We start from the raw sequence: 25,082 nt of genomic DNA on the forward strand, positions 1-25,082 counted from the left end.
TTGAATTATTTTTTTAGATTTTAAACAATTATATTATAAAGATTTATAATTAAACTATTAACAATATTTTTACTATAGAACATTTATTTTTAATTATATTGTTAAAATTTGCAATTATTGAAATTACCATGATTCAAAATTCGTCGGAAGTTGAGGAGAAATAGCGGACCAATCAAATCCTGTTACCGTACCAGTATTTAAGGCCCGGACACATAGAAAAACTTAAGCAGTAAAACTCAAGCAGTAAGCAAATCAGCCAATCACAGTCAAGAACTTAAGGCATGGCCCTAAGCGGTAGCGAATCCATACCGTTGATTTCTTATAGCGTTTTTCACTGGCAGAGCCGGTGCGCACTCAGTGCACATTAAAGCCGTCGTACATACACAAACCAACGTAAAGTATATGTTTAATATAATCGGGTTAAATCATGAAATCCTCAATATTCTTTATTGCACTATTTGGTAAAATATGTACTGAGTATTTTATCAGTCGAAATATTTGCATTTTACTTTAAATATTAGAGACTAAATCAGTGTATGTACACACAACGGCTTTAATGTGCACTGCGAGTGCGCACCAGTTCTGCCAGTAAAAAACGCTATTACTGCTTAAGTTTAACTGCTTAAGTTTTTCTATGTGCCAAGGCCCTTAAGGTCTCTAGTTCCTGCTAGATCGACTGTGATTGGTCAATTCTTACGGAGGATTCACATTGCGTACGATCACGTCCGATGTTCGACGTACGACGATCCGACATCCAATAACAGAATTTATTATTAAAGACAAAAATTTCCTATTGGATGTCGGATCGTCGTACGTCGAACATCGGACGCAATGTGAATCCTCCATTACGACTCACGACTCACGACTTTACGACTCGCATTGTAGACCTAGCATTATTGATACGGTACTTGTAGAGAATGGCGGATCCAGCTGAAAAAGATCAAAGGTGCTTTGTCCCTACTGTATATCCTTTGTGTGACATGTACATACTATGTACATACATATGTACAATACGTATGTAGTACCGCCGCTCGAAGCGGATTCCGCTGGTGGGTTCTCCCTCTCTGCCGCATGTATGTTATGTATGTATGTACATACATACATACTTACTTTCCGTTTCCGGGCCTCGGGCCTCGGTTGCGTTTCGTGCCGCAGTGTGACATGTGGTGCGTAAATCGCTGGTATGAGCGAAGGGAAGGGAGCGATTCCTAGGACGAGAAAGATCAGTCGTTCCCGCTGATCGCTGATTTCAGATCTCAGTGGCCTGTGCGTGGTACAGTCAAGTGCAGTGTGGAATCGTGTGCACACGACTCAATCACGCGAGAGACTTGCCGGTGGATCCTAAATGTGTCATTATGGAAAATCAAACGATCGGAATGGACCAGTTCTGTGGCACGAAGTTCTGGGTGAGTGAAAAGGCAAGAGGATCAGGGCCATTTATTCCGCTCCTTTTTCCTTTCATCTCCTCGCGCCTTTTCTTCTGCATTTCCGATTTCCTCGCGTCGCGGTTATCCCGCATATGTAACTTGGAAGAAACTCGTTTAGAGAGGCTGCTTTCTTCGCGTAGTCCGTGACGGATACCGGATACCTCGTTAATCGGTCAACTGTCTCGAGATTCCGACGCGCCCGCGTACGACGACACTAGCCTAGTTTTCACCGAAATCTTCAATTCGATCCTGTTTCGGTTTAATGTACTGTTCCTACTAGTTTCCAAAGCTTATGGATCGAAGCAGAGGCGCAGTGAGTCACATTTCCATCGACTTAAATTTGGTTCTACGCCGCACTAGGCGCGAATTGACGACTTCGGTGGAAACTAGACCACTCTCAGCCTCGTAAGACTGAACAAAACGTACATTCGGAATCATTCGACCAACAATTACTAATTTTTCCCTAAAAGCAGAAACGCAAAAAATTTCGTTGTTTCTACGACGCGGTTCCGTAACCCTTTATATCTCTGCGATTGATCCGCGAGCAAGTTTATGCGGAATTGGGATGAATTGGGACGAACGAAGAGCGAAAAGTGTGCGTGTATGTATGTGTGCGTGCGTGCGTGCGTGCGTGCGTGCGTGTGTGCGTGTGTGTGTGCGTGTGTGCGTGCGTGCGTGCGCGCGTGCGCGTGTGCGTGTGTGTGTGTGTGTGTGTGTGTGTGCGCGTGCGTGTGCGTGTGTGTGTGTGTGTGTGTGTGTGTGTGTGTGTGTGCGTGCGTGTGTGTGTGTGTGTGTGTGTGTGTGTGTGTGTGTGTGTGTGTGTGTGTGTGTGTGTGTGTGTGTGTGTGTGTGTGCGTGTGTGTGCGTGCGTGTGTGTGTGTGTGTGTGTGTGTGTGTGTGTGTGTGTGTGTGTGTGTGAAGAATTCCGGCTCCGTTCCGACTCCGCGTGAACTTCTCTGACGGATCACGGAGCTATTAAAGATGTGTCGGTGAAGAGCCATGCAGATCGCGTCCAATTCCACGCAAAATCTTTTACAACGTTTTCACGCCTAGGGAGAAATACTCTGATATCACATAATCATCTCACTTTATCGTCTCGTGCTGTGCCTTCTTTACAGACACACATGCGCGCACCCGCGCGTGTACACACACGTATATACTCCGATTATAGAGCCGACATGATAAAATGACAAAGCAATGTCATTCCTTTCGATTGCACGATTTTAACGAAATTGCGGAAATAGCGTTCGCGCGTGCGCGCATGAGGACGAAGCGTAATCTGGGCGCCGCATGCACAAATATTGCGCTCAAACAAATGCTTATCAATTGAGATCCTCTGATGAGACTATCTCAGAGGACTATCTGTGTTCTCTCTCGTGCGCGAGATCAAAGGCAAACGGGCGCGTGCGAAAATGCCTTTATCACAAACAACTTGATAATTATCGCGTTCACGCAATCCGCAAGAATAAAACGCAATTGCAGAAACACTTGGGACAAAATACGGCGCCTTTCGGTGATGAGAATAGGCAACAATAGCCTTTAATTTTCGGCTCCGACTGAGGACACGCGCGACTGTAAGGGCCTCCGCAATAAAAAATATAAGGAACAAGGAACAGATATTAGCGATTAGGACTAAAGAATCAGGAATAAAGCTGGTGTATTATAGCATTGATATACACGGCTTCCGATAGGTTAAAAATCTATTGCCTGTGTTATTCCCTGTTTCTGCGTTGCCTGTATTTTTCATTGTATATCCAGTTTTATTCCTGATTCCTTAGTCCTAATCGCTAATATCTGTTTTTTGTTCCTTACATTTTTCATTGTACGGGGGCCTTAACTTCTGCTCGGGAATATTTTAAGAAGATAACGAGATAGGCGAGACGCGAATAGAAAGAGGGGAGGAGATCGTTGGGCCAACTGAATAGCGAATCCGTTGTATCTCGCTCGCCGCACACCGCTCGCTGTTGTATAATAGTTTAATTTCCTGAACGCTGCGCCGCGTCAATTAAAGCAGCTTACATCATCGGGCTCTTCCCTTCTTTTTCCGTTCGTCCGTTCGGCATACGGTGCAATTCTAATTATCGGAATGACCAATTAGTACGCATAGATAAGCTCGATCGGCGAGCTCTTTGTAATTCCTCGCATAATTGGAACAAATATTTCTCTGTTTGCATGATCTCTTTATCAAGATGAGCTTAAACGCAAGTCAGTATGTAATGTATATTTTATCGATATTCGGCGCATTCGATAAATGAGACTTGGCAAACACCCGTGTGAAGTTAGCCCCCAACATTGAAAAAAAATAACTTTCTATAGCTCATTCGGGCTGCAGTCCAAATGATGCTATACAAATGCTTTGAAGCGATCTTTTTCTTCTTCTTTCTTTAAATTTTAAGTGGACCGCAGTATCGATTGTTCATCGTTTGCATATTTTAAATTTTTGTTTGCACATTTCTAGTTTAAACGACATTAAAAAAAGAATTTGGGGGGGGGTCAATTTTACATTAGCCTCCTCCCAACTACGAGAAAATTGGACTGAAACAGTCTTAATCGATAAATTTTTGTTTGCACATTTACATACAATTCGATTTTTCGTTTGCACATCCTTAATAATAAAGTTATAAACAAATAAAATTGGCGAGTGGTCAATTGCAGTAACTCAGCTTGGAATAACATAAAAATTACTCATGACAGTAGTAAAGGGTAACACCACTTTATAAGCCCGAAAAATAGAAGAATTTTTTGTGGTTAAAAAAAAAAAGTAAATCAAAGCCGTGGCCGTCAGCCACCTATAGAGTTTTTAAGTCCACTCCATGTTATTTTTATGTTCTAGGCTTTCAAAAAACCTCCAAAAATTCGGAGTTATTTGTTAATATCTCTACTACAATATCCAATAGGTTTTAAAGCCAAATATTAAACCTAATTGTTTATATAAAGTGAAATTTGAACACAAATGGGGAAAAATAAAACTTTGTTTGAAAATTTATAATTTTGCTACAAATAAATATTAACAAAAATAATTTTATATAAAGTTTATATAAAGTGAAATTTGAACACAAATGGGGAAAAATGAAACTTTGTTTAAAAATTTATAACTTTGCAACAAATAAATATTAACAAAAATAATTGCAAAGTTTTGTACTTTAGACTATGACTTTTCAGAAGAATGTAGTCTTATTTGGGTCGACTCCAAAAAGTATAATTATTTTAACAAATAAATATGATAAAATTTTAGAGAAGTTTATTTGTATGCTGAATATACAGAGATAAATAAAGTTTAACTTTCTTTTGCTTAGAAATAATTGTTAATTAAATAAAGTATCATTACAAATATAACAGAAAATTAGATGAAGTTAGATAAAAAGTAAAAAAATATTGTATTGTTTTCTTCACTATTTTGTAAATAATACTCTACTAATACTCTACTAAGACAAAAGTACTTTATTTACCAAAAACTATTAGAAATATAGTGAAAAAAAACATGTACGGTTAATACTAACGCCGTCATCCATCTGTGTCGTTTAAGGTATTCCTTTCATGACACCAATGTCTTAAGAATTAACTAATTTTTTGGTACGAGAAAGTTAAAATGCATATCTTTACGCTAGAAGAAAATTAAACCACATTACCGAGCATATAAAGAAGAATTATGACTTTGAAAATTCGATATTTTATATGTGACGTTATCGAAAAAGTCTATTTTCCACATTTCAATGTAATAATTTGTTTATCAAATATCTTAAAATATTAAATATTAACTGCGCTACATATTCGCTAAACTCTATACTTTCGATAGTGCCGATAAAAATACAGAGTCACCGAATATTTAAACAAAATATTTATGTTAAAAGTTGACTTGAAATGTGGTTTAAAGATAAATATTTTTAATGGCGACTTTCAAGGAATTATTTGACAACACTGCAAGCTGTGCGCTCATATGTCACACTTCAGTTCATCACGTACGGTTTATTATCAACTTTTATTTTCACAAATTGTCCCTTATTTTTGCCCACATTACTCCTCATTTTATGTTTCTTATCACTCATTATTATTATAAAATCTCTCTTTGATAAAAAGAAAATGTCACAATATTCTTTGATTAATGAAATTGACACTTACATTGACACTTTTGTTATCAACTTCACATTTTACAATCGGCGCCCTGAAAAATGCAGCGTTGCCATATTGTTCTGACAGTAAAATTTACCGAAAAATAAAAAATTTCTAAATACACATAATATTTATACTTTTTTCTTATAATTAAAGATAATAATCAATTATAACTTGATTTTATATAAGTTGAATGCAATATACAAGAGTTTGCTGAGGCCTTGCTTAAGCACCTACAAAATACGCTCCTCCGTAAAGGAATATCAAGGCTTCTGTTCACTCACTGCAGCCATTTTGGATTGATGACGTCAGAAGCGAGGAAATCATGAAAATATATCATGAAAATACTTGCGATTTACACTAAAATAAAAATGCTTTTTAATAAAATACCATCTGTAAACGATAAAATAGATTTGTAAAATACACCGAAAATTCTCCTTTTATATGATTATTCCACATTTGTCGAAGTAACAAGAACGAAAACAAGCCGTTTGACAGCTGCCGAATTGAAATAAGTATTTGCTTGCATATATTAAATCACAATAAAGTGGATACCTTCGGTATATTTTAACACTATCACAATAATTTTAAATTTAAAAACACTGCACTAAAATGAAGAATAACGCTGTAAATCGCAAGGACAATTTTGCTTTGACGTGTCATTTTTCACGTCTTATAGTTCACAGTTTTGCCATTGTGGCGCTGTCACGCGGAGTTGGCTCGCGAGCCAGCAGGAGCCTTAAGGCACAGACTTAAGGATGTTCTGGCTATACAATCTCAGTCAAGAGTTATTTCAATTTAAAATTGTACCATGTATATAAAGGACTAAATAATGCTAGTTAATATGATATTTGGCACTACAAATAAGTATATTTGCACATTTTGTAAATTTTGTGATTGTCAGCAAAAAACTTTTGGACGTGAATTTTACCTGAAACAAATTGTAAGAAACGACAAAACGTTACGTACATTAGTAATATTTTATGTAGGGGACACCGGGGCGAAGTCGTCACTATTTTTTCAATGCCGATTTTTAACAACAAAACAAATAATTTTAGTAAAATGTGGTATACCGTTGTAAAGAGTTAAAGAGTGAACCACGTCTGTAAAGTTGGCCCCCCTTTGTCAAAATTCGAAAAAATTTATTGAAGTTCTGGATGCCCCAGCAATAGTTCTAGAGTTCTCTATATGTTTTAGAAAGAGTTCCGTCATTTGAAGTGACGAAAACACCATTTTAAAAACGGGGGGCTAACTTTACGGCGCCCCCATCTTTGAAAAAATAATTTTTTTCTGGTAGTTTCGGAAAGATTTCGATGAGTTCTAGAGTTCCATATAGGTTTTAGTAGGAGTTCCGTTCAAATAAGCCCAAAAATCGATGTCAAAGTCAAACCAAAAAAATTTCTCCATTTTTTTTAAATCTATTTTTATGGTAGATTCAAAAAGATTTCGATGAGTTTAGTTTTGTTGTTTCTTACAATTTGTTTTAAGTAATTTACAAAATGTGCACATATATTTATTTGTAGTAGGTACCAAATATTATATTAACTAGCATTATTTAATCCTTTACACGATACGAGCACATATGATGCATGTTTTAACTTACAAAAGCATAGAATTTTACCCAATTTTAAATTGAAATAACTTTTGTCTCGGATTGTATAGCTAGAACATCCTTAAGGTTCGCAACATTAAAATTGACATTAAAGGAATTATCGTAATTTTTTAAGTTAAAGAATTTCTAACTTTCGAGTTTTGAAAATTTTTGAAAATTCTAACAATTCTATTGATAGTTTTGGATAGCATCTCAAGAGTACTAACGAAAGTTATTAACACCCCAAAGCTCTAAAATCAACATTGGAAAAGTTATTGGAGTTTTTTTTATCATGGATGAAAAAATCTCTAGTACTCGAGGGGTGAAAATTTTTTTAGAGGTCCGGCTGTTCTGTTGGTAATTCTGGATAGTACCCCAAGAGTTCTGAAGATTATCCTTATAAATTATATCGCTAAAAGCAAAATTGAAAACGTTCTCATCGATTCTGTTAGCTGGATTGAGAAATTTTTAAATTTAAAAATTTTTTTTGGAAAAAACTAATGTTTTTTTTGGAGTTCTAGGTAGCACCTTAAGCGTTCTATCAAAAAGTATTAAGGCACAAAATTGATCCGAATTAGGTAAATGTGTTTAAAAGATCAAACCTCACCGATTTTATCGCCACTTAAATATGTTGTAGAGGAGGTCTTTCTGAGTAATTCTACGCAAAAAGAAAGTTGGGGACGGCATTGGTTCAGATGAAATAGCAAATTGAAGTTTTACAATTTTAATATTTTTTAAAGATATTATTAGACATCACAGACGCGCTATTTATTATACATATATAATCATTACAGTACACACTTAACCGTTAACAATATATACATGACGTTGAGAGAGACTCAGCCCCCCCTCCCACAAAAAATATTAAATTCCTGTTCAGTGTGACGAGCTCAAAAATTTTAATCTGCGGGATATGAAAGCTCATAAATAGCTTGTAATTTTGCGCTATTGGTTTTTTAATTTCTGTAAAGTGGGGGGGCCAACTCAACAGGGGTATATACATGAAAAGTCAAAACACGCAATCTGTGCAATGACAATCGCTCACGAAGTAAGCGTAAAGAGAGAACCAGTCGACATCGCGAAAAAGCGACAACAAACTTCGATAGATTCGCGAGTATCGATGACATTCCTTTTTTAGAAGACGAGGATAAAGTCACATTAGTTCTAAGAGAAGTAATTTGCTAATATCCAGTCAGAAATGATCCTTCGAAAAGACGTCATTTCGATGTCGAAAACAAGAGTCGAAAAATTTCGAAATTTCTATTGATTTCGATGAATTTTTGACTCCAATTTCGATTGATTTTCGACGTCGAAATAGAATCTTACATCGATCTTCCAAACCGAAATTGGAATTGTAATTTAATTGATTTTATGCTTTCTTATTTGAAACTAAGAGAATGTATAGTAACGTCGATGTTAATTCGAGGTCGATTCGATATCAAAACGATCTCGAAGTTGGAAAATAAATTATTGTAAAGTAATATATATATTATTATGTAAATAATGTATATATATACATATATATACACACACACACATATATATATATATATATATATATATATATGTCGCAGACTTATTGCAAAATCAGCCCTTTTGCAAAAAGCCTAGCCCCTTTTGCGAAGCACTGATCGTTTCCCAATAAGACTGAACGCACTTTAGGCTTTTTGGCACACATGGGCTGGTGCTAGGCTAGGCACTTTGCAAAAAGTCTAAAATACGTTAGTCTTATTAAAGAAACGATCAAATGCTTTCACAAAAAACCGGCATTTCGCAAAAAGGCTAGTCTTTTTGCAAAAAGGCTGATTTTGCAATAAGTCTGCGACATATATATATACACATACATATATATTATAGGTATAATGAAGACTGTATATAGTCCTATTTAGAAGAAATATACGAACAAAATAAGACTTATCTATTTCCTGAGGACGATAATTTAACACTCCAAAAAGTCTTGAATTAATACACCAAGGCATGACAGTAAAAAATGATTAGATTATATTATCATTAACTTTTTTTAAATTTGAATTTATTAGAACAGATACTTGTAATTTGATAATATAATTATCCATAATATAATTATCATATTTTCACGAAGAAATGATCTCGATTTACGTATATCATAATATAAAGTAATAAAAAAATAAAATATCAATCTTACAACGTAATTTTTACAAATAGTGAGTACTTATACATGACAGTACAAACATTTTGTTATCATTATTTATTATAAACGTTGACAAGAAAATTGTTAGTTATTTACTTTTGAGCAGAATTTGCCAAAGAAATTTTGTAAGAAAAACTGTAAAATAAATTTTCTAAAAAAATTTGCGCAAAATGGATGAAAATCGAGGTCATTATTTCGCATAACAAAAAATATTCTCTTAAAAAATTTGCTTAGGTATACATGTTATACAACAATTAATGCAAAGCTCTTTGTACGCTTTTTAAACTAAAAGACTACACATACACAGCCGTACAAATATATTTTAATTATAAAAATACTTTTAAAAAATATATATACTATAAAGAATATTCTATGCGTTGTTCGTTAGTAATAACGTCTTTATCACATTTCTTTATGAAAGTATTTTATCGGAGCAGTTACTTTGTAAGAAAATAAAATAATCTCAGAATTCAGACCTATACTCTGTTCATCGAGAGAAAATCCACGGATTAGAAAATTCGTCCGTTTCGGACAAATTTCCGTCCACAAAAAGCTCTCCTCGATCCACACCGAACGTGCCGTGTACTTACGTATTGTGGTACTTAATAGCGCGCTACGTTTTTACTTTGCCCATCTATGTGTAATCCGTGGATGTTCTCTTGCTAGATGGAGTATACTTAACTTAGACTATAAACGTAAAATTAAAAAAAAATACGACCCAATACAGCTAGCAGTCTTTTTTCTAAATATCAAAATAACACAACAATCATAAATGACTTTCTTTAAATTTCTAAAACAAAATAATCTGTCAAAGTAATAATTAAGTACATATAATCCCATGCTGTTCGATCTCTACAAAATAATTTCTCGAGGAATTTATATTACTTATAATAACTATATAAACTGAAAGCTCATTTAATTTATTATTCATGAAAGAAACTACTTGTTCTTCTGCGAATTCTCCTTATTTCTATTTCCCAAGCTGCCGTCAAGCTGCTTACGCCATTTTGCATCTTTTAACCACCCAGCCAAGGCTGTATCTGCTTCAGTGAGATCACTATCCGGAAAGGCTATTTGAAGAGTTCCTGAAACAAGACATGTACATATAATACAAAACATCTTGCATTTTTTACATACAAATTTTTTACATACAAATAATAATAATAATAAACTTAAATGTATTAGTAAATGTATTAGTAAATAATTACCTTGAAACAAATTGTATAGTTTGAGAGTTTTAAAAGCTATTTTTCCGTTACCTCCGTCACAATTCATTTCACCTGCCAGTGTGTTAGAGAGTAATTTTGTTAGCATGTTTGTTGCACTTTTTCTTTCGGGATTTTTCGCGCTCAGCTTCATGTGATTAGACATGTAGTGACACTGCAAACAACAAAAAATGAAACATTAATAAACACGTAGAAGAAAACTTTTTCAAGTACGTAAAGAAATGAATTATACTTACAGCAGCAGCCAAATTATGATCCGCTTGTAAGAAAGTCTCAAATTCTTTTAAATGTTGTTTTGTATGCAAAGGTAATGCTGGCATTCTCTCAGGACGTGAAATTCTCTTTTCTGAGGGTATTATAGCTCTCATAAGCTTGCTCACGTTCATATTGAGAATGTCTACCTTTCCAGAAATTTCTTCCACTGTAACTAGTGTCCTGTTAACTTTCATTTCGGTGTTTAATGTCTTCTCTGCAACAAATACAGAAAAATTATAGTAATACAAGCACTGAAAACAAACATTTATTTTACACTAGTGTTGTAACAAAATGTTACCTGTATTCTTATCATGCAACTGTTCTTTAAACAATGTACGTCGATGGGAAGCGCTTGAACTAGATAATTCTGGTGTATTATTACAATTAGAAGTATTGCTACTGCATCGCGCTGTGTCCACAGAATCAATGTTAAACATTGATATTGGTTGATGATCAGTTGATGTAAGATCCTTCGTTAAAGTTGAATCTTCATTACTGAACACACAGTCAGGTACTTGTGTCAATGATTGTACGTTCGAAGAAAGAATCATTCCTTCCTGAACAGCATTTTGGTCACAGTTAACAGGACTATTTATAAGTAATGAATTGCAAGAGGTTGAGGATTTTAAAGGACTTTTTGTCTTGAATGAGGCCAATGATTCCGGCCTTTTCATTTTAGAGGCTGCAATTGTTTTTGCTGTTTGAACTACTTTCTTCAATTCCGTCGCGGAATGCTTAGAAGATGGCTCTTTTCTTTGAACAGTCATTTTTCCTCCTTTAGCCTTTTTGTTATTTAACTTAATAATAGAGGAACTCTTCAACAATTTTGACGAGATGCTGGCATCTGAATCATTATCACAATTTTTAGGCTCGGAAGAAACTTTTTTGAAAGGCATAGCAGGGGGAGCAGGAATAATTTTTGTTGTTATTTTTGAAAGGACACTAGAATCAGTATCACTGTCTGATTCAATTTGCCGAGCCTTTCTCTTTCTTTTCCCTCGGCCCATATTTTGCTCTATCTCTGTTTCATAATTTGAATCAGCGAGGAATCCGGAAACAGCTTCGCGAGCTTGTGGATAAGTATCTAAATGGAGGAAAAATTAAAGTTTTAAAAAAATATCTACATATCCGATCTCATAATAATGTGTGACAATCTGTATATAAAAATTTTTATAGAAAAATAAAATAAAATTTTACTATAAAATCTTTTAATTTCCACATCGAGTTTTGGCCATTCAGTTTTAAAAGATTGTTCAGTTTTAACCAGTTGTGTGACAGATTTTAGATTAGAGGGCCAATATGTTTGTCCACACATTTCATCGTCAAGATCTGTGCAGATCCACTTTCTTAAACCAACGTCAATGTATATATCTGGATCTTCATTTGTGGGCAGAAATTTTAGCACAACAAACTGTAAAACATAAAATAAATAGTGTAAAAATAAAAATACACTATGTGTATGAACATATTACATTCTATAATTGTGATATCTACATATTTTTTTGTGTAATACTGTATGGAGCTTCTTTAAATCAATGGAATAGTGTGAAGTAATGGCATACACAAGAAATTATCTCTATTTGGAATCAAATAGCACTTGCACTGAACCTCACTGACAGGATATGCTACTCTTCTTTCCTCAAGCTGAGAAACACATATAATACCTAGTTCAGAAGAGGGGAGTGGATACGTATAAAAGTCCTCCTGTTTTTTAAACTTACAACCAACAAAAAATAGAGTTCGGTGTCTGTAAACAAGATTTTTTAGCAAAACAACACTACTATTTAATGTTTTAAAACAGGAGTCCTTTTTACCTATTTTAAAAAACACATTACCAATAGTAACCTTACGATATTGTGGGCCACGAATAATTTCATCTGCAATATAGTGTTTTAAAGAGAGCACAAACTGATTAGGCTTAGAATCGAGAATAATTTCAATCTTTTCCTTTTTTCCTAAATCACGTCTAGCTATCTGCTGCAACGGTTTATAACCTGATCGTATGGAATCCTTCATAGACTTCAGACGGTTTTCATAGCAAAAGGCACTGAAATTATCCATAGCACCATGCTCGTGACATTCCTTAGGTAAGTGACTGAGTGAGTGTACATTATACACTACAAAACTCGTTCCATAAAGAACTACTGAATGAGAGATAAAAGTTTTAATAAATTGCTCAGCAAGATGGAGATGAGTATGAACAAGAGTAGAACTAGCCAAAATATAGGCAGCACTATGCAAAAGGAGAAAATGTTTGTAGATGTTATCATGAATCAAATCCTTGAAAGCAACAATACCGTCATACAAGAGTATGCGACGAAATTCAGTGGCCTTGAACAAATTAAAATCGTTTAGAGATCTTGGTTTTCGATTAAAATCATGGGGACAGAATTCCTTAAGAAACACAAAGACTTCAGATATAAGATTAATAATATCTCTATGAAGTTTCCATACTCCAACAACAAATAACCAATAATAAAGTAGCCTCTTGAACACACCAATATATAAAAGATGCATTGCATCAAGACGGAATTGTGACACAAGCCCAGTTCCTAATCTTTCAAGTGGTGAAATTCCTTCATGGTGTTGAGGTTGTTCGCGATCTCTGAAAGACTCATCTGTACGGAGGGGTTGATTAAGATCCACGAAAGTAATCCTGTGATTATTGTATTCTCCAATGACGGTGCATTTCTCACAACCTGCATAACCTGAGTGTCCTTTACAACATTTAATAAATGCCCTTGCAGGAGCGTCCAAAACATAATTTCTAATTACAACTTCATAATTGTTACCCTCATACTCATAACCATTATTAAATAAATCTTCTAATTCATTCACATACTTTTCTAGATATTCCTCAATATTCTGAGGATCACTTTTTCCACAGTATACAGCAATAATAAAGGGTTCATTCAAAGTCCCAACAAGATGTCCCAAAATTGGCCAAAACTTAAGCTTAGAACTTTTAAAAAGCGGCAAACCGTCAATATTAATATCAATTATAATCTTTCCATGAGTTTGCAAATAATCTTGTAATAACATCTGGTCTAAATTAACTGTAAATCCTTTATACCACATTTTTCCTCCACTTTCAAGATTACTTATTTCCAGATTAAGATTACTGTTGAAAAGTGTTTTGTGACTTTTAGGCATATTAGGAAGACCAACACTGAGACGCTTTAACAAATTATCAACTTTTAACATGGAAAGGACACCTGATTCAGAAGCCCATGCTCGCACTGATTCAATAACAAATTGTTCCATTTGAGCAACGTTCCTGAAAACCATCGCATTCTCTTCGACTTCACTTCTGTCAGACTGTGAGCTACTCTCACTCAACCCACTCTGCACATCAACCATAATTTCTTCAGCAACTTGTTCGTCACTTTGTAAAGCTATCATATCATTATTATTATTTTCAGAATCAGTAGCAACATTATAGCCTTCGTCAAAATTTGCAATTTCCTCAGAATCGGATGATATCTCATAATCTAAATTACTATCCGAAGATTCTACATAAATTTTATTAATTCTCAGTCGCAATTCATCTGCTTTAAGCTTTTTTATGGCAGTTTTTGTAGCTTTTCTATGCAGTTTCCTCTTCACAGATTTAGAATAAATCTTACATATAACAGATTAAAAAAAAATCAAATTAATAATACTTCGAAACCGTTACAAGTGCTAAAACAAATTGTACTATAAATAACTAAAATACTAACAGATAAAATAAAAAATAAAACATGTAAAAGACACTAAAAGATAAGAATTGATGTCTCTACTACACACAACTGAGAAAATTATAACCTAAAAATAGTAATAACCTAAAAAATTTACCGGACTTTCTTCCATCGTTACAGCAATCCACAGCAATCACTTATGTCACGTACTCAAGCACAGCAAAATGAGACAAAACCTCTTAGGCAGAATAAGTAAATTTACTTTCCTTATTTCTGTATACAGTTTCGTTGAGCGAAACGAAAAAGCGCAGCAGGACACGAAAGGCGTGTGATGGCTCTTGCACACAGGATGCGGAAACGCTTGCCACGCGACAGAAGAAGCGGCCTGATACTCACGGTAGCCAATCAACGTATCATTTTCTCGAGAACTCTAGAAGCTTATTGGCTACCGCGATGCTATATTATAAATGCGTGCCCTGCGCACGAAATATACGCGCAAACTATAACGACATTGTTTCGATGTCGTTTCGACGGTTAACAACTTCTCGACATTAATGACGTCGAAACGATGTCGATTCGATCTCTAAATAATAAACTTTAAGAATATTGAATTATATATAAACCATATGTTATATAATGTCTAAAATATTAAAAATTACACAAAACTCTCGATAAACTGTCTATTATACGCAATTTTTTGATTGCTCGATAAATTCTAAATTTCGACACGAATTTCGATTCGACATGAACGACATCAAATCGATATTATTTCGATAAATCATTTCTGACTGGGTATATGTACACTGAGAAAAAAAAATTGTTAATCCCAAGAAATATTTAGTCCGATACGTTTAACTAAACATTTTAGTTAGTTAACTAAACATTAGTTGAATTAATTAATTCTTGATTAAGGAAACGACATAAATTGTTGAAACAACTAATATTTAGTTTACTAACTAAAATGTTTAGTTGAACGTATCGGACTAAATATTTTTTGGGATTGACAATTTTTTTTCTCAGTGTATGTATACAACAATACACATGTAGGCGGGGGAGGGGCTACCGATCGAATTGACCAATTTTTCACAATTCGTTAGAAGCTATCACCATGCAACTACACGAATTTCTCAGCCTCGTTAACGATAATAATAAGTTGGTCAATTCGATTGTTGACAAAATACTCATGACTTTCCACACGAACCGTAGTCCACTCCAACCCATCCCTGCTTGCGGGGGAGGGGCAGTAGCCTCTGTTCTGCCTACATGTGTATTCGCCATGGGTAGCGACTGTTGCGACCCTAGCGGCCCCGAACAGAACCTTCCAAGTCGTGTATAAACACAGTTTAAATTGAAGAATGGCATCCAAAAAGAGAGAAAGGCAAGATACTGCAGTATTATTAATTGCAAAAAGCAGTTGAAAGAGAACGTAATTTTTCACAAATTTTTGTTTTACGTCTGTACAGCTTGATTCTTCGATATCTTCGATAGCAGTTCTTTAAGAATGTGAAAATAAATTAGTGCATCACAATATATGAAAATAAAATTGTTGATGTTACTAACCCAGTTAATTGCATTAATAAGGCAACAATATGTTTACATTTACCAGACTGGCCTGCTTTGCAGAAACATATGCAAGATATATTTATTCTATTAGCTATATTAATAACTAAATTAATTTCGTGTGGTGGACCAAACAAATCCGAGCTTTTTAAGCACAAAGACATTATTTTTATTTCCTCTACTTTTTTGGAAATTATTCCAACATACATAAGGTGGTTTGCCTTTAGTACGTTCTCCCCTTCAACATACGCTCTCAAACCACCTCCAACATAATCAATTAAGTCACTAAGGTTTATTAAAAATTTTATTTTATTGATTTTACAACTCGCATACGCACTCGATGTTTGAATCGCATCGATACACGACTTGGAAGGTTCTGTTCGGGGCCGCTAGGATCGCAACAGTCGCTACCCATGGCGAATTGTCTATACATGCACACATCAGCAAATTACTTTCCTAAAAAAATTACATATATTACAGCATATACAAACTTTAATATCAAACTTCAATTTGTTGTATCTTAATTTTAAACTAATAATACCGTCCTCCACTTTTTTCTTGCGTAGAATTACTCGGAGAGACTTCTCTAACATATTTAAGTGGTGATAAAATCAGTAAGGTTTGATCTTTTATACACATTTACCCCCGAATTGAAATTAAAAAGTTATCGCCAATTTTGAATCATAAATCGTGAAAGTTGGCACCACAAAACTTCGAACCGCTTTTTTGGGGGTTAAATCGCTAGAACTCTTTCTAACCTAACTCTTGAACTCTTTGGGTAAGGGGCTAGAGCTCCAACAATTATATCAAAATTCTAAAATTGAGGTGCTAACTTCACAGAGGTCTTATCGAGTGCGATTCAGAACTTCCACATTTTTGACCACAGCTCGTGATTTTTAAAATGCTTCGTAAAAGTGTCTTAATTTAAAAAAAATCGATATTTTGGAAACTGTAATGCCCGATCTACAATAGTTGTAGTAAGCTGTAGTAAGCTTCAAGATGTAAGAAATTGTCCAATCACAGTCGATTATTCTCCTCACATTTGCCTGTAATTGGTCAATTTCTTACGGCTTGAGGCTTACTACAGCTTACTACAGCTATTGTAGATCGGGCATAATAGTTACAGCCTTTTTTTCTTGTCTTATCGAGTGTGATTCAGAACTCTAACATTTGTTACCAGAACTTGTTTTTAAAATATCTTTGATATTGGAAGTACATTTTTTAAATTAAAACTGCGGAATGCTTCCTAAAAAGTATCAGGAACAATATGTTTTTCTCAAAGAACCTTACAACTATGCTCAGAACTATCACAACTCAATTTGTAAAAAATCGTAGTTGGCAGCTTCATTTTTCGAAGTCAACTTTTATTATCATAATGATTGGAACTATTTCTAAAAATTATCAAGACCTCTTTCTTTGGTTCTAAATAACTCTTAACAGAACTACGATATCGTAATGTAAGGATGCTAACTTTACACACCTAACGAAATATGTAATACAGGTATTATTTAACAAGTTAATTCGATTAACTTAAATCACCGGCCCTTCATATCTCGCTTTGCTCCATTGCCTTAATTTCGTAAAGTTGTGACGTAAATAACGATATTTCCCATCATTTTTCTTAAGGATGATTTTGATTGAACTCCGATTGTCTTAATCTACTTAATTAACTATGAAGTACACCCTGACCCAGTATTATTTCATTAAGGCTCCTGCTGGCTCGCGAGCCAACTCCGCGTGACAGCGCCACAATGGCAAAACTGTGAACTATAAGACGTGAAAAATGACACGTCAAAGCAAAATTGTCCTTGCGATTTACAGCGTTATTCTTCACCGCACAAAATTACCTTTTTTAAAAAAAGGTAAAAAAAGGCGCCAAGTACACGTATAGTAGTGTATATGTTGTTACCTAAAAAAAAAAGAAAGTGGTAGTATTATACCTCGAAAAAACCTAAGTAACAAGTGGTAGATCTTTATATCTCGAAAAATCTCGAAAAAATTTAAGCAGTAGTATCTTTATTTCCGAAAAATTATAACCCAAGTGATACACGTCACAAAATTATGTTACCTTATCAAAAAGAAGAGTCGCGCTTTAAGTGATCTATTACAATTACAAAAAAGAAATGATATCTCTTTAAGTTAGAGCGCCAATTACAGAGAGAACATGTATATTGCCTCAAAAAATAATTGTTACACTACATTGAAAAATCTTTACATTGTGTCAATTAGAAAAGAATGTATAATAACAATTTTATAAGATTAAAAAATTTTATTTAAATTTAACAAGGGAATACAAGATATTTAAATACAAAGTTATTTACATGTGTATTTTTTAATGGCCACAAAGAATTACAGAAGTAACAGTACAAAATAAAAATATTTTATTAAAATACATAAATTTTTCTTGTAAAAAAACTTGGCGCTGCTAGACCTTTTAAATAAATAAAAACAACAATAAATAAAAATAATTCAGAGAAGAATACAATGGGAGTAATATTAAATGATTATCAGCGTGGATGTGGGAGTGAGTGATATGGGTGTGCGTGACTACGCGGACGGCGGATAATGCGGCTTATAATTAAGTATAGAATAAGTTTATTTATTTATTTAAAATTTCGAGGTCTAGCAGCGCCAAGTTTTTTTACAAGAAAAATTTATGTATTTTAATAAAATATTTTTATTTTGTACTGTTACTTCTGTAATTCTTTGTGGTCATTAAAAAATACACATGTAAATAACTTTGTATTTAAATATCTTGTATTCCCTTGTTAAATTTAAATAAAATTTTTTAATCTTATAAAATTGTTATTATACATTCTTTTCTAATTGACACAATGTAAAAATTTTTCAATGTAGTGCAACAATTATTTTTTGAGGCAATATACATGTTCTCTCTGTAATTGGCGCTCTAACTTAAAGAGATATCATTTCTTTTTTGTAATTGTAATAGATCACTTAAAGCGCGACTCTTTTTTTTGATAAGGTAACATAATTTTGTGACGTGTATCACTTGGGTTATAATTTTTCGGAAATAAAGATACTACTGCTTAAATTTTTTCGAGATTTTTCGAGATATAAAGATCTACCACTTGTTACTTAGGTTTTTTCGAGGTATAATACTACCACTTTCTTTTTTTTTTAGGTAACAACATATACACTACTATACGTGTACTTGGCGCCTTTTTTTACCTTTTTTAAAAAAGGTAATTTTGTGCGGATATCACGCCTTTTTGTAGTATATTACGCATTGTATAAACAGTATGTACAGGATAAAGCTATTTGGAGGTATAATACTACCACTTTGTTTTTTTCGAGGTAACAACATAACAGGGTAACAACATAATACATATACACTATTATGCGTGTACTTGGCGCTCATTTTACCTTTTTTTTAAAAAGGTAATTTTGTATGGATATCACGCCTTTTTGTAGTGTTACGCAACTTAATCTTATAAACAATATATCTTATAATTTCATAAACCGTATATAATACAAGGTATGAAGCTAAAAGTGTTACGGACTATTATTTCTAAAGAAAACAACAATTTAATATTTTGCTCAGTTTTTTTAAAATAATAATCTGTAACCCTTTTAGTTGTACACCTTGTATATATTTTTCAATTTCAACATAAAACATAATCGCAATAAAGCATGATTAATGTTAATAAGTCGTTAACTGTAAAATTCTTTATTTATTTTTATTTGCGTGTCTTACTGAATGTTGTTCGCAACTGTATATGTACCGATATCTTCAGGTATCGATATTTTTGATAATTATTTTTACGTCAGACATAATTTTAATTCATCCAATTTTTATTATGTCTAAACATAATTTTTGTCCAATTTTTATTATGTTTAGACATAATTTTAATTCAGCGATTTTTATTATGTCATGACATAATTTTAATTCTGCCGCTAAGGAAATTTTAAGTCGATTTTTATGAATCAAGCTTGAATTCAATGTTTAGGTGTCCCAGGTTGCCGATGACGAGGTCCACATAGCGCGCTCTATAGTTTTCGGTGTCCAGGTGTATTAATACCTTGAATTTGATGGCCACGTGTTCCAAGTTGCCGATGACGAGGTCCACATAGTGCGCTTCGTAGTTTTCGGTGTCTACATGTATTAATACCTCGAATTCGATATCTACGTGTCCTACATTGGGTGCGTTCAGCCGATACTTTGCTAGCCTAGCAATCGTGAGCAGTCGCTCGTTTTCGCTCGTTTCCTCTTTTTTGACTTACTGGATTAAAAAGAGAAGAAACGAGCAAAAACGAGCAACTGCTCACGATTGCTAGGCTAGCGGAGTATCGGCTGAACGCACCCATTCAGATTTAAAGTTATTAATACACCTAGACACCAAAAACTATGAAGCGCATTATGTGGACCTCGTCATCAGCAACCTGGGACACCTAGACATCAATTTCAAGGTATTAATACACGTAGACACCGAAAACTACGGAGCGCAATATGTGGACCTTGTCATCGGCAACCTGGGACACCTAAACATTGAATTCAACATATTATTACACCTGGACACCGAAAACTACGAAGCGCACTATGTGGACCTCGTCATCGGCAACCTGGGACACGTAGACATCAAATTCAACGTACGATTACACCTGGACACCGGAAACTATGAAGCGCACTATCTGGATCCCGTCATCGGCAACCTGGGATACGTGGACATCGAATTCAAAATATTAATACACGTAGACACCGAAAACTACGGAGCGCACTATGTGGATATTGTCATCGGCAACCTGGGACACCTAGACATCGAATTCAACGTACAATTACACCTGGACACCGAAAACTATGAAGCGCATTATCTGGATCTCGTCATCGGCAACCTGGGACACGTGAACATCAAATTCGAGGTATTATTACACCTAGACACCGAAAACTACGGAGCGCGATATCTGGACCTCGTCATCGGCAACCTGAGACACGTGGACATCGAATTCAAGATATTAATACACGTAGACACCAAAAACTACGGAGCGCACTATGTGGACCTCGTCATCGGCAACCTGGGACACGTAGACATCGCATTCAACGTATTATTACACCTGGACACCGAAAACTACGAAGCGCACTGTGTGGACCTCGTCATCGGCAACCTGGGACACGTGGACATCGAATTCAAGATATTAATACACGTAGACACCAAAAACTACGGAGCGCACTATGTGGACCTCGTCATCGGCAACCTGGGACACGTGGACATCGAATTCAAGGTATTAATACACGTAGACACCGAAAACTACGGAGCGCACTATGTGGACCTCGTCATCGGCAACCTGGGACACCTAGACATCGAATTCAACGTACGATTACACCTGGACACCGAAAACTACGAAGCGCACTGTGTGGACCTCGTCATCGGCAACCTGGGACACGTGGACATCGAATTCAAGGTATTAATACACGTAGACACCGAAAACTACGGAGCGCACTATGTGGACCTCGTCATCGGCATCCTGGGACACGTAGACATCAAATTCAACGTATTATTACACCTGGACACCGAAATCTATGAAGCGCATTATCTGGATCCCGTCATCGGCAACCTGGGACACGTGGACATCGAATTCAAGATATTAATACACGTAGACACCAAAAACTACGGAGCGCACTATGTGGACCTCGTCATCGGCAACCTGGGACACGTAGACATCGAATTCAACGTATTATTACACCTGGACACCGAAAACTGTAAAGCGCACTATCTGGACCTTGTCATCGGCAACCTGGGATACATAGACATCAAATTCAAGCTTGATTCATAAGAATCGACTTAAAAATTCCCTAGCGGCACTTTCTGCCAAGCATAGAGAACCTACTTTTCCGTTGACTCAATATTTATTATATATATACCTAATTTTTACTTAAATAGAAATCTTCCTCCTGACCGATAAGTTTATCGACCTAATTTTGAAATACGCGCGCGATATCGAAACTGGCGATACCTGCGCCGCCAGCGTCGAAAAAGTGAAAAGGACGTTTCTCTGATAATCATAATAATATTGAATGAGAGCGTTAGGAGGAGTATCTTAAAAATAAATTTTCACATTTGGACTTTGCGTCGCAATATCTCCGCTCGTAAGGCACGTAGCGGAATATTATGAGAGAAACCCCCCCCCTAATTGGACCCCAAGCTATCGATCAAGCCTACTTAGAACTTGATCCGTTCACTCGTTATCGAGATCTCAACATCTCGGGTACTCGCAACCCGTCGCGTCGCGTAAAAGAGTCACGGTCGGTCTCGCTCCGCGTGTACTTGGCGCGAGACACTACCGTGTCTCTTGATTTTAGTGCAGTGTTTTTAAATTTAAAATTATTGTGATAGTGTTAAAATATACCGAAGGTATCCACTTTATTGTGATTTAATATATGCAAGCAAATACTTATTTCAATTCGGCAGCTGTCAAACGGCTTGTTTTCGTTCTTGTTACTTCGACAAATGTGGATTACTCATATAAAAGGGGAATTTTCGGTTTTATTTTAAAAATCTATTTTATCGTTTACAGATGGTATTTTATTAAAAAGCATTTTTATTTTAGTGTAAATCGCAAGTATTTTCATGATATATTTTCATGATTTCCTCGCTTCTGACGTCATCAATCCAAAATGGCTGCAGTGAGTGAACAGGAGCCTTAATGTCGATAAATTATTATTTTTGTTAACATATGAGAAAAAGAAGTTCAGAAGTTTAATGAATTATGTAAGATAATTAATTTGAAATTAGAAATTTTGCCGATTGAATTAATCGCTGATTAAGTTAATCGGATTGTGGTTAAAGTCGTTCTGAAGTTTTAAAAGTTTTAAAACATTTTTTAATTAATTGTATCTTGAAGAATTTTGTTAAATTAAAATTAGGTTAATCAAATTAATTTAAATGGACCCCAACTGACACTTGTGTTTTCACATCGTTCACGAAGGAACAATGATGGATCAGTTTACGTGTGTGACACGTACACCGAATGCATTTATCTTTAATTTGGTTTATGTGGGACGTTCCACACAATTCGTGACCCTACAACTAATTCTGGTATTGATTTTTACATAATAAGATAGATTCATAATTTGAAAACTTTTTAATTTTCAAAATTATAGATCTTTTAACTACAAATGTAAGTCTATCGAATTCCACTAAAAGTTAATTGAATAATAGATCAGCTATTCGTCTTTCCGAAGCTAAAATCTTCTTTTCTCTTTTGAAATCCGTATAACGAAAAATATTGATGTATAATTGATATTACTGAAACAAAAATTAACTCTAAATTCGTCGTTGAATCTGTTATTAAAGTTCAGTTTGTGATCGTGGCATTTCATAATAGAGAACGAAATAAAAAAGTCCATTAAAGCGGCGCAATAGAAAATTAATATTTTGTCGAAAATTCTGACTGTTTTAGGACGCTAATCTAACATGGTACACAAACAATCCAGATCTAACAGAATGCTTCCAAAAGACGATATTAGTATGGGTGCCATGTATATTTCTGTGGGCGTTTTCGGCGATGGAAGCGTATTACTTTTTAAATAGCAAAAGGAGAAATGTCCCGTACACGTGGTTATTTATTTCTAAGCAAGTACTTACAGTAGGATTAATTTTACTCTCCATATTCGACTTAGGAGTGGCGATACACGCAAGTACTTATCGTACGATCCACAGTGTTGATTATTGCACACCCATTGTAAAAATTGTTAGCTTTGTAAGTATAACATTATTTTTTGTATTAATAGATCTTTAAATACATTTTTAAAATTATTTTTCCATAAATTTTTTAAAAATAGTTTTCCCGTTTCTGCTTTTGCCTATAAAATAAATTACTTAGTTATGTAAATCTCTGTACAATATTTGACTTAAGTTTTCTAATTATTTCAGTCGTTAGCATCGACTTTAATGCAATACAATAGAAAACATGGAATGCGGACGTCAGGTCTTTTATTCCTGTTTTGGTTTTTCCTTACAATATGTGGATGCGTCCAATATAGAAGTTTTGTAAACGAATTCATTAAAGGGGTATGTTGGATTTTTATCATGGTAATAGCGAAGCTAAAAGCGCATTAGAAGCAATTTAAATGTAGATACACTTATAAACAGCATTTTCTACATTAAATTTGTTATAATTTTTTACAATTTCTTAGATCTTATCGCAACAGTATATCTCGTATTGTTAGCCTCTTATAATATTTTACAAGAAAGCTAGTGATTGTTATAATGCGGTTCATAAAGAAATAATTTTTATTTTTAGGCAGAACCGACGTACCCATTGGTGTCTTATATGATCTACTATCCGATAGTAGTGATATTGTTTGTACTTAATTTTCTGGTCGACGCAGAGCCTAAATTCTCTGAATATCCTACGGTAATATTTCTTGTATTGATTGATATAATACGTAATACCATCTAATGTATATTAAAGCGCATAAATATGTAAAATCTTAGGATTAAAACTGTAAGAAGCTATTGACAAACAATTTTGAAATATGTTTATTCACAGGTTGAATCGCCATGTCCAGAACAAAGTTCTTCTTTCCCTTCGAGAATTATTTTCGCGTGGTTCGATTCCTTAGCATGGAAGGGTTTCCGAAAACCGCTCGAAACTTCCGATCTGTGGTCCATGAATCCAGAGGACATGGCCACGGAGATCGTGCCGAAATTTGACAAATACTGGAATAAGAACTTGAGAAAGACAGACGAGTAAGTTTAATCGATAAATCTCTCTGTACACACCAAGGTTTCCTGCAATCAATATGACTTAACTAAGCTTCTTTAAAAAGCGCTTATTTAAAATTGCGAGAAAAAAATAGGGAATATGTTTGTATTGACATTAACACGAAGCATGTAAATTCGAAAGAAATATATTAAAAATGTTAAATTGTTGATAATGTACACATATAGAATTGTTATTTTAGAAATTTTTTAAATCAGCTTGTTTGTGATAATACATTTTTAGAATATATTGCTGCATTATCTTATCCGCTTTATGGCTAACAGCATATTATTTGCATATACCTCATGTTAAAAAAATGTTTAGATTGCGGTATAACGTTCTCTG

At 34.6% G+C, this 25,082-nt stretch overlaps 2 protein-coding genes across 10 annotated transcripts in view; one reads left to right on the top strand and one right to left on the bottom strand.

Annotated features, from left to right (window-relative positions):
• Positions 1 to 928: 928 nt before the first annotated feature.
• The window catches only part of Mrp (Multidrug-Resistance like Protein 1), a 54,430-nt gene continuing 30,276 nt past the window's right edge, over positions 929 to 25,082 (top strand). For 3 of the 7 annotated variants that reach the window (XM_077402329.1, XM_077402330.1, XM_077402332.1), the window contains exons 1-5: positions 931 to 1,406; positions 23,433 to 23,732; positions 23,906 to 24,043; positions 24,276 to 24,389; positions 24,525 to 24,724. In XM_077402329.1, coding sequence (XP_077258455.1) covers positions 1,356 to 1,406; positions 23,433 to 23,732; positions 23,906 to 24,043; positions 24,276 to 24,389; positions 24,525 to 24,724 — 803 coding nt within the window. In that variant the 5' untranslated portion in view covers positions 931 to 1,355. Of the gene's footprint in view, positions 1,407 to 1,648; positions 1,833 to 23,432; positions 23,733 to 23,905; positions 24,044 to 24,275; positions 24,390 to 24,524; positions 24,725 to 25,082 lie in introns of those variants that run through there. The other 4 variants (XM_077402336.1, XM_077402335.1, XM_077402331.1 and 1 more) reach the window with 3 other exon arrangements.
• LOC143895292 (uncharacterized) lies at positions 9,850 to 15,197 on the bottom strand. 3 transcript variants are annotated; one of them, XM_077402326.1, is made up of 6 exons: positions 14,614 to 15,141; positions 11,977 to 12,190; positions 11,078 to 11,863; positions 10,761 to 10,993; positions 10,507 to 10,678; positions 9,850 to 10,383 (listed from the first exon to the last, which is right to left on the bottom strand). In XM_077402326.1, the coding sequence occupies exons 1-6, from the start codon at positions 14,626 to 14,628 to the stop codon at positions 10,238 to 10,240; spliced, it is 1,566 nt and encodes a 521-aa protein (XP_077258452.1). In that variant the 5' UTR covers positions 14,629 to 15,141; the 3' UTR covers positions 9,850 to 10,237. The 3 variants fall into 3 exon arrangements, with proteins under 3 accessions (XP_077258452.1, XP_077258453.1, XP_077258451.1); XM_077402327.1 differs by lacking the exon at positions 11,977 to 12,190 and having other exon boundaries at positions 14,614 to 15,123; XM_077402325.1 differs by lacking the exons at positions 9,850 to 10,383; positions 10,507 to 10,678; positions 10,761 to 10,993 and having other exon boundaries at positions 11,722 to 14,400; positions 14,614 to 15,197.

Source organism: Temnothorax americanus, unplaced genomic scaffold, assembly GCF_048541705.1.
Source record: "Temnothorax americanus isolate GAGA-0224 unplaced genomic scaffold, ASM4854170v1 Scaffold150, whole genome shotgun sequence".
NCBI lineage: Eukaryota > Metazoa > Arthropoda > Insecta > Hymenoptera > Formicidae > Temnothorax > Temnothorax americanus.